Source organism: Pinus tabuliformis, chromosome 7 (genome assembly GCF_031772625.1).
Source record: "Pinus tabuliformis cultivar Carrire ecotype Pingquan chromosome 7, CPIR1, whole genome shotgun sequence".
NCBI classification, from domain to species: Eukaryota; Viridiplantae; Streptophyta; class Pinopsida; order Pinales; family Pinaceae; genus Pinus; species Pinus tabuliformis.
This window is the reverse complement of record NC_142293.1, coordinates 515,084,411-515,095,417: the sequence shown is the minus strand read 5'-3', so window position 1 is coordinate 515,095,417 and position 11,007 is coordinate 515,084,411. Positions and strand designations below refer to the sequence as shown.

Here is an 11,007-nt window from a genome sequence, read left to right as displayed (position 1 = left end):
TCTAGACTGATATATTATATATACTAATATGATTGCACCTAAAGGCACTCTATATGGAAGAGATGTTGTAAGGTTACGTTATGTAAATATTTTAACTTAGTGGAATTACATAAAGATACAAATTAAAATAGAATAAAATTAAAGAAATAAAATATAAAATTATTAATTAAAATATTTTGACTCGGTTCAAATTACATAAACATAAAATAATAATTATTAATAATTAAACCAGCCTAGATCCGTCTTAACTCTAGATCTATCAAGCAAAAAAATGGATCAAATCTCTCGAGATGCAAACATTTCTTCAAGTTTTGCATTAAAAAATGAGGTTTGCACCTTGAAAGATTTGATCCGTTTTAACACTAAGGTGGATCTAGGCTAGTAATAATTATATATTATAATTATTATATGTATTATATATATTGGACTAAAGGATAACATTATAACAATAAAGTCAATCAAATAAATCTATAAACCAAACCCTAACCTAATTAGAAAATGAACTATAAAATTAAGAGGGTTAAAAGTTAAATTATATATATATATATATATATATATATATATATAACCCCCCAGAAAGAGAGGACAAAAAGCTGAAACCAAAATACAGAGAGAGCAGGCAAAAGTCATATGATCAAGAGGAAGCAAATTTTGGCGTAAGGGTGGCAATCTAATTTTTGTTGATTTTCAAACAATTGTCTTTCTTAGACTACCTATACGTTTCTCAATCTCAATCAGATCTCTAAATTTCCTATGATGGTAGTGACCAATCTTAGCCAGAACTCTAGAGTTTTCAATGCAAATATGGTCCTTAGTCTTCTCTGAATGTTATGCTAAGGCTAAAGTACGAGATCGACTGTGCTTGATGTCAACCATATACTCTTGGATTCTCAATCTAGTTGATGAAATTAGTCGTTCCATTAGACTAAGAATCCAAGAGTGTGTGGCTAACATCAAGCATGGTCGGTCCCGTATTTCTGTCTAGATCCATCTTAACTCTGAATCTACGAAGTGTTGAGAGGGATCAAATACCTTGAGGTGCAAATCTTTTTCAGAGTGAAAAGAGATTTTATCCCTCTCAATGCTTGGTAGATCCAGAGTTAAGATGAATCTAGACTGGTATATTATATATACTAATATGATTGCACCTAAAGGCACTCTATATGGAAGAGATGTTGTAAGGTTATATTATGTAAATATTTTAACTCAGTCAATTTACACAAAGATACAAATTAAAATATAATAAAATTTAAAAAATAAAATAAAATAATAAAATTATTAATTAAAATTATAAATTAAAATATTTTGACTCAGTGCAAATTACATAAAAATAAAATAAATAAAATAATAATTATTAATAATTAAACCAACTTAGATCCATCTTATCTCCTGATCCATCAAGCACAAAAATGGATCAAATCTATCGAGATGCAAACATTTCCTCGAGTTTTGCACTAAAAAATGAGGTTTGATAAATAAAATAATAATTATTAATAATTAAATCAACTTAGATCCATCTTATCTCCTGATCCATCAAGCACAAAAATGGATCAAATCTATCGAGATGCAAACATTTCCTCGAGTTTTGCACTAAAAAATGAGGTTTGCACCTTGAGAGATTTGATCTGACTTAGCACTTGATCGAACTGAAGTTAAGGTGGATCTATGTTAGTAATAGTTATATATTATAATTATTATATGTATTATATATATTGGACTAGAGGATAAAATTATAACAATAAAGTCAATCAAATGAATCTATAAACCAAACCTTAACCTAATTAGAAAAAGAGCTACAAAATTAAGAGAGTTAAAAGTGTGTGTGTGTATATATATAACCCCCATAAAAAGAGGACCAAAAACTGAAACCAAAATACATAGAGAGCAGGCCAAAAATCATTTGATTAGAAGGAAGCAAATTTTGGCGTAAGGGTGAGAATCTATTTTTTGTTGACTTTCAAATAGTTGTCTTTCTTAGATTTCCCGTAAGTTTCTCAATCTCAATGGCCTCTCTAAATTTCCTATGATGGTAGTAACCAATCTTACCCAGAACTCTAGAGTTTCCAATGCAAATATGTTGTTTAGTCTTCTCTGAATGTTATGCTAAGGCTAAAGTACGAGATCGACCATGTTTGATGTCAACCATATGCTCTTGGATTCTCAGTCTAGTTGATGACCATTACACTGAGAATCCAAGAGCATATGGCTAACATCAAGCATGGACGGTCCTGTATTTCATCCTTAACAGAGCACTCAAAGAAGACTAAACACCATATTGGCATTGAAAACTCTAGAGTCCGAGCTAAAATTGGTCACTACCATCATAGGAAATTTAGAGAAGCCATTGAGATTGAGAAATGTACTGGTATTCTAAACAGAGACGACGGTTGGAAAATAAAAAAAAACTAGATTCCCGCCTTTATGTCAAAATTTGCTTCCTCATAATCCTATAATGTTTTGTCCGCTCTCTGGTTTATATATATATATTATATACATATTTTTATGAAAAAATTATATGGTTATTTCCTTACTATACAACTTGAGTGGGCCTAATGGTTAAGAGAATGTTTCCTCTTAAGAGGTCACAGGTTCAAAACCAGAGGGGGTAGAGTAATGTGCCTTCGTAGACTTGACATTCACATAGAGTATGTATGCCTTCATAGACTTGGCATTCAAATAGCTCCACGAAAGTACCCTGACCTTAAAATTGGATAATAATAATATGAATAGAGTTTATTATATATATTTTTAACTTTTAATTTATTTCAGCTCTCTTAATTTTATACTTTTTCTAATTAAATTAGAGTTTGGTAGATAAATTCATTTAGTTGACTTTATTTGTCATAATTTATGTTCTAGTACCCTATATTATAATATATAATGATTTTAGGTTAATTCATATTGTTTTATATATATTTATTTATTTCTATTATATCTTTTAATTTTATTATTATAATTTTATGTTTATATCCTTATGGTTATTTCTATTGTAATTTTAGGATTTTGTTATTAAATAAATAATATAAACTTTTTTAGTATTATTAGTTAAAATTATGAATAGTAACTCATTATTCTTGTCAGAATTATTTAATTCCTTATATTATTTATTAGTTTGATCTAATTTTAGCCCTCTTTTTAATATTATTTAATTATTTAATTAATATTTAGTTATTTCACTTTTATTAGACTTTAATAGTTATAGTTTTAATAATTTTTCTAGTTGATTATTGATTTGACTTTTGATCACATCTCTTGACTTTTGATCTCATCTCTCACCTATTTATATAGTGGACCTGATTAGACTTGTTATTCTTAACTTTTGATCCTATCTCTCACCTATTTATTTAATGGACCTGATTAGACTTGTTATCTTTGTCTTGATGATGAACTACACTTGCTCACTTGAAACCACTCAAATATTAAGTTATTTCAAAGTTATCCACATCACAAAAGCTTAAACCCAGAAATTTTAGAAGTTGCTGGATTGTGTAAATCATATAGTTCAAATATGTGATTCCAATCCTTACCAAATTTTCTGTAAAATTGGCAAAAAAGGTCATAATTGAAAAAAAGAAGTCAAAATGAGCAAAAATTACACTCACAACAACCCCAAACTTCCAAAAATCAAACTAATAAAAAATTTCAATATAAAATTATGGACAATTCTCATAATATTAATGAGAAATTGTTAAAATAATAAATTTAAATTTGAAAAAACATATCATAATTAAAATCCTGCATAAGATATAATGCTTTCATCGCTGCCTTGCCTCCTAGCGCTCTGCATGCACTAGGGTTGCTGGGTGCTCGCCTGTGCGCCCCTGTGGCTGCTGCGCTGCAACGCTCAGCCCTGCTGCACTTTCACATCGTCCATGGAGTCCAGTGGGGGCCCTCCACCCCCCATTCCGCCCCCGAAGTTCTTAGCGTTCAGTTCCATGATTGCTGCAGGCTCAAAGTGCCCTCCCTCTGCGATTCAGCAGAAGTTTATAAAGAAAATGGATACTATTCCTTCAATTACCCTTCCAAAAGAAGAAACCTGTAAAGCAGCCCTGAATCTGGCTGAGAGAGGTCTCATAGCCCAGTTCACAGGCCTCTGGCCTTCTCCCAAGTCGGTGGATGATTGGACTCAAAGGAACTGGACACCATTGACCAAAGAGGGTGTCAAAATCTATTTTGTGGGCAAAGGTTTCTTTGTATTCGTATTCGAAAGCCCGGAAGACAGAAGCTTAATCTTCAGGAATGGCCCATACTTCATGGGTCCGCAAGGACTTTATCTAAACAAATGGTCTCCAGATTTTGATCCTACCCAGGACGTCCCCTCTGTTGTTCCGGTTTGGGTGAGACTCCCTCATTTGCCCCTCCATTGCTGGAACCAAAAGTCACTCCAGATCATCAGTAATTCTCTAGGAAAATACATAGATCAAACCACAAGCAAAGATCAGTATTCATGTGTCTGCATTTGCGTAGAAGTGGATCTAGAAGAGGGGCTGCCGGAAGCAATTAAGCTCACTGTTGTTGGGTGGACGCATGTCCAGGAATTGGATTACGAACAACTTCCTTTCAAATGCAGACATTGTCATGGCCACAGACACTTTGCAAAGCATTGCAAGAAAAAGGCTGAGGAGCATGTAGACAAACAAAACGGGGAACAATGGACTCTAGTTTAGAAAACTGCTCATCCAAAAAAAGGCACTGGTAAAGGCAACATGATAAGAGTCCCAAGCAGCTCCAAGTCCAACCAAGAAAAGGAAGCAACCCCAAATGGTACAGAAAGCGTCCAGATCAATCCGACAAACCCAGTCCAGGAAAATCTAGAACAGACAGAAATCCCACCTTCAAGCAAAGATGCAGGGGAAACTATACAGATCGAAGCCTCCCAAGGCAGCCCCTCCAATCCCTCATACACAGAAGTCACAAGGAAAAAACCTGCGGAAAGCTCAGGCTCTTTGGAGGACGAAACCTACGAGTGTCCTTCAAAAAGAGCAGGAAGGAAATCCCGCAAAGAAGTTAGGGAAGAGGAGGCTGAAAGAATTAAAATACAAGGAAGTCAGTCCACAATAGAAATGTCTATTGGATGAAATACGAGACCAAGGCCTTCTAAGGGAGGCTCCAACCCCCCCTCAAGTAAATAATGAAACTCGTCTCTTGGAACTGCAGGGGACTGGGGAATCCCTCTAAAATTGAAGCAGTTAAGGAACTCTTGAAAACAAATCCCTCAGATATTCTCATGCTCCATGAGACTAAGATAGAAGGGCGAGCCCTTCTAGATATCAGCAAGTCAAAATGGAAGAAAAGTTCAGGTAAAGCAGTCAGCTCAAGGGGCTCTTCTGGAGGGCTGGCAACTCTCTGGACCGAAGATTTATTCCAGCTGAATAAATCCCATGAAACCCAACACTGGATCTTCATGGAGCTGACGCACTGCGCAAGTAAGTTGACCATCTCTCTCTTCAATCTTTACGTACCTGTCATTTACTCTGAAAAACAAGAATGCTGGAATTCTCTCTCTGCTTTTTTAGAGCAGCATTCCCCCAGCAACATCATCATAGCCGAGGATCTTAATATAGTTCTGAAAGCAAAAGAGAAGAGGGGTGGTTCCAGTAGCAGAGATCCCATGTTGGCCACAGTGGAAGAGCTCACACAGCTTTGGGATCTCTTAGATTTCAATCCCGTCCAAGGTCTTTTCACTTGGTCCAATAACAGAGTTGGGTTGGACCACATTTCTGCCCGCCTGGATCGATTTCTAGTGCAAAGCTCCCTAATGATGAACAAAAAGATAATCATCTCTAAAATTCTTCCCAAACTGACCTCAGATCACATGCCTGTCCAACTTCTACTGGAAGATGAAGAAGATATGGGCCCTATACCATTTCAATTCAGCTCACTTTGGACCGAGAGAGAAGGCTTCACAGAAACAGTGAAAGCAGCTTGGGCCAAATCCTTTTTAGGATCCTCAAGTTATGTTTGGGAGCAAAAACTTAAGGCCACAAAACAAGCATTGAAGGAATGGATATAAAAACTAGTCCCTACTTCAACCAGCCAAAGAAAAGAAGCAGTGCAGACTCTGCAGTCCCTGCAAACAGATATGGAAAGCAAAGATATCACAGTAGATTTGTTGGAAAAATAAATAAAAGCCCAATGCTCCAGATACCGATCCTTTCGAATGGAAGAAGAATACTGGAAACTCAAATCCAGAAGTTTGTGGCTTAAGGCAGGGGATCAGAACACCTCCTTCTTCCACCAACAATATAGAGCACGTCTGTCCAGGAATCATATAGTAGAAATCAAAATAGCGGAGGGCCAAGTATGCAAAGGTTTCAATCAGGTCAAAGCTTCTGCTGAAATCCACTTCAGGAATCTATATAGTGAGGGAACTCATGGCAATGAGGAGGAAGCTGCCGATTTCCTCTCTAACATCCCTTTACTCATCAGCCCTGAAGATAATACAACCCTCTCTAGACCCACAACTGAGGAGGAAATCATCAAAGTTATTTGGTCCATGGAAGCAGATAAGGCCCCTGGGCCAGATGGATTCACAATACATTTCTACAAATCTTGCTGGGATATCATCAAATCTGACCTTCAAAAAATGATAAGAGGGTTTATGAAAAAAGCCAAGATAGGTGGAGGAACCAATTCCACCTACCTAGCCTTAATTCCCAAGGACTCCAATCCTGAATCATTTGCAAGATTCAGGCCCATATCGCTTTGTAATGCTTCTTACAAAATCCTGGCCAAACTATTAGCAAATAGGATCAAGCCTCTGCTCAAAAGACTGATCTCCAGCTCTCAAGGTGGATTCATGGAAGGCAGGCACATTCTGGACAATGTTATCCAAGTTCAGGAGACAATCCACTCAAGCAAACAGTGGAAAGAGAAAGTTATGTTGATAAAACTAGATATGGCGAATACATTCGATAGAGTTAATCGCTCTTTCCTCATCAATGTTCTCCTCTCCTTTGGCTTCTCGCCTCATTTTGTTCACCTTATAAAAGCCTGCATTGACAACCCATGGATTGCCCCTCTAGTCAATGGTCGTCCTACCAATTTTTTCCAAGCTCGGAGAGGCATCAGGCAGGGATGCCCTCTCTCCCCCTTTCTGTACATTTTAATGGCTGACTCCCTCAGTCGAAAACTCTCAGCTGAAAGAATTGCTGGTACCCTTCCGGGTCTCAAACCTTCCGTTGGCGCAGACCCTCTGAACCATGCTCTCTTTGCAGATGATTCCCTACTCCTTGGAGGTGCCTCCACTAGAATTTCCAAAGCTTTCGACACTGTCCTTAGAAGTTATTGCAGAGTTTCGGGAGCATTAGTCAATGAGAGCAAAAGTGAAGTCTTCAGCTGGAACATAGACCAGCAAGATCTCATAAGCATTTCGAATCTCCTTGGGTTCAAAGGTCATGCTCAATGGGACAGGATCAAGTACCTTGGCCTCCCCATCACAAATGGAGTTAATAAGAGATCGCTCTGGAGCGAAATCATCAGTAAAATCAAATCAAAAATCTCAGGTTGGGGAGGCTTCTGGTTAACAAAAGGTGGTAAAGTCATCCTAATCAAGTCTCTACTGTCTGCACTTCCAATCTATCAAGCAACATTTCTATTAGCTCCAAGAAATGTGATGGACCATATCTCTAAACTCCTCCGAGATTTCTTATGGCAAGGTGGGAAGGGAAATGAAAAAAAATGCACTTAGTAAACTGGGATTTGGTTAAAAAATCGACTACAGAGGGTGGTTTGCAAATTCGAGATCCCTCTCTTGTCAACATAGAACTTGGAGTTAGGATTCTATGGAAGATGGTCCACGATCCCACTCATCCAGTCAGCGTCATTCTGTGGACAAAATACGTACACAACAATTCTCTCAGAAATTTGCAATGTGACAACTCTGTTAACTGCACGCATGTTTGGAGACTATGTTGCAAAAGCAGTAATTTCTTCAAAAAAGTTGTATACAGAATTCCTGGCAATGGAAAGCGCACAAACCTGTGGCTCGATCGTAACATGGGTCGTGATCACTTGGCTGAAAATGAGGAAATCACAGAACTTAGAGAATGGTTGGAAAGCGCGGGTATTAACATTATTTATGACCTTTCGAAATGGGATCATCGTGGTGACTGGGCCAGCTGGGATTTCCATGGTGTCCCTGTCCGGTTAATCCCTCAACAATACTTGCTGAACTGTTGGAGGAGTCAGTCCCTGTAAATCGATTCGTGAAAGATAGTTGGGGCTGGGGCCAGACAGGAGCATATTCTACAGTAGCAGGATACAGAGTTCTACAGGCCTCAAGGAACAACAGCCAATCTCCAGCCTTTTGGAAACATGTCTAGGAACCATTAGCCTTACCAAAAGTGAACTTCTTTTTCTGGACCCTGGTTCATAATAAACTTCTAACTGGTGATAATCTAGAGAAAAGGAAATAGTAGGGCCACATAGATGTGTGCTATGCAGAAGCAATCTCGAAACAACCCCTCATTTATTCATGGATTGTATATTCGCCAAAGAGGTTTGGGGACTTATCCTTCAGGACTTCCAGATTTCTGTCCCTCCACAGACTTCTGTCTCGGAACTTTTCGCCTCTTGGAGTCTTTTCTACCCTCATAGAATTCCTATCAAATCATTTTGGCGCAAAGTCTGGACAGCTTTGCCCAAATACGTTTGTTGGTAGCTCTGGTTGGCCTGCAATAAGCTGATTTTCAAAGACTTGCAACACTCCCCATTGCATGTAGCAGCTAAAGCCAAATCCTTCCTCTTGGAAGCTACCCAGCAGCAGTATTATAAAGAAGACTCTTTGCTCCTGCCCGAGGAAAAGAGGTGGCTTGGCCCCCTTGAGCCATATCCTCGAAAGTATCTCCTTACCCCTCAAACAGCAAATCCGGATTGGCATAAAAGAGATCTTGATGACACATTCCAAAATTGGTGGCAGATTCAAAATTTAACCACAATATTCTTCGATGGGGCTTCCAAAGGAAACCCCGGTGTTGTCGGTGTAGGTGGGGTCATTTACTCCTTGGATGGGCCTTCAAGAGATTGCTTCTGCTGGGGTTTAGGCCAGAAAACCAACAATCAAGCTGAGATCCTCGGTCTTCTAAAAGCATGCCTCATAACAAGAGGCAAAGGTGTCAAAGACCTCCAAGTCTTCGGAGATTCAGAGATATTAATAAAAAAATCAAACTCGTAGGAACTATTTAGCAATGCTAGTCTCAACAAAATTTTGGGCAGATTGAAGAGAGTCCTTCTAGACTGTGCTTCCTTCAAGTTTTATCATATACTCAGAAATTCAAACAGTGAAGCAGATAAGATGGCGAACAAAGGTTGATCTCTCATGAAAGGGCAGCTAATCCTAAATGATGAAAGTACCTTTCAAATTCCTTGAAAATGTTGTAGCTCAAAAGCAGTATTTGATGGACAACTGCATTGTAATTGGGGTCGCCTTGGCAAAGACCCATTCTCTCTTCTACAATTAAATAAAATACATACTCGTTTCAGTTAAAAAAAAAAAATCCTACATAAGATGAAAATGTTCTTAAATACAATAGAATAGTGGGTGACATGGTGTTATGTTAAGACATTCTTTGGTGGTTGGTTCAAAATTTAATAGATACAAAAATTCTAGCGATATTAAGAGTTGGTGTATTCTAGGTCATTTAGAAACTTTACCCAAAAGATAGTTTAGTTTGAAATCTAATAAATATAAAAAAACCTAACCATATTAAAAGTTAGTATGACTCGTATAGACTTACAAACAATTTCTTAATTTGTTAACCAAATAATAATCCCCAAATCACAAACTAATTAATAATTTGCAACTCACAATCAGCAAATAAATACTTTTAGGTCACACTTTTTAAACCAAAAAATATCCAAAAATCACAAACACATTAGCCAAAGAAAAAGATCTAAATTCTATACCCCTAAAAACTTTACCTATTTATATCTTAAAAATCTAAAACCTTAAAAAGCCAAACATGATTAAACTTATTTAAAAAATTAAAAAACTAGGTACAATAACACTCATTTCATTAGGCAAAGCATATACATTTAAATTGCAATCTTTTTACCAAAAGTTAATACCACAGGTCATAAACAAATTATCAAATTAAAAATTATATATATCACAAAAAACTTTCCTATTTATATTTTCAAAAATCTAAAACTTACAATAATTAAGCAAGATTAAACTCCTCTTGACGATGTCTTCATTGGTGTTGTTTCTGTAAAAACTTTTCCTATTTATACTTTCAAAAATCTAAGAATTTAAACTAGTCTAAATCTATCTTAATTCTGGATGAGAGAGAAAATCTATTTTTATTTTAAAAGAAATTTGTATCTCAAAAAATTTAATCTTTCTTGGTGCTTAATAAATTAAGATAAATCTAAACTAATTTAATAACTAATTATTAATTATATATTTTTTATTAATTTGAACTAATCAAAATAATTGCAAAACATTACATTATATTTACAACATTTCTACTACTGAAGAGCACGATTAAACTGGCTTCCATCCTTATTCATTAACATAATTTAATAAAATATTTTTAATTAAAATTTTACAACACTTTTTTTAAAATGTTATAATATTATTTATGTAAAATTTAATAAAGTATTTTAATTTGAATTTTACAACACAGTTTTTTGAAAAAATTATAATATTATTTATACATAAATTGAATTTAGTATTTTGAGAATATTTAAATTAAGTAAATTTAATATTTTTTTAAACTAAATTTCAAATAAAATAAAAAAATATGTAACCATAATTTGAAATTTTGCCCAGGCAGGGGCCAAAAATAAGAAATCGTTCGTTATATTACTGTCTCATTTATCTCCGCATTCCCGCCTGGCACCTAATTAATATTAGATTCTCATTATGACTCAGAGCTCTGCATTTACTGTTTACAAATCTTAAACCAATCCTGTTGAGCTGCATTTTTGGGATCCTAGCCGCTTTAAAGGTTTGCATAAACACACAGAAAATGACAAATGGCAGCATAATTTGGAAAATAACCG

General features: G+C 35.9%; 1 protein-coding gene across 1 annotated transcript; it reads left to right on the top strand.

Moving 5' to 3' along the window:
* Window positions 1-3,872: 3,872 nt before the first annotated feature.
* Window positions 3,873-4,667, top strand: LOC149248328 (uncharacterized). Its single transcript, XM_089449100.1, has one exon. The coding sequence runs from the start codon at window positions 3,873-3,875 to the stop codon at window positions 4,665-4,667; it is 795 nt and encodes a 264-aa protein (XP_089305226.1).
* The last annotated feature ends 6,340 nt before the right edge of the window (window positions 4,668-11,007 follow it).

What these genes read in the sequence shown, in the direction of transcription:
- LOC149248328 (XM_089449100.1), top strand. Translation starts at nt 3,873, where the DNA reads ATGGAGTCCAGTGGGGGCCCTCCACCCCCCATTCCGCCCCCGAAGTTC.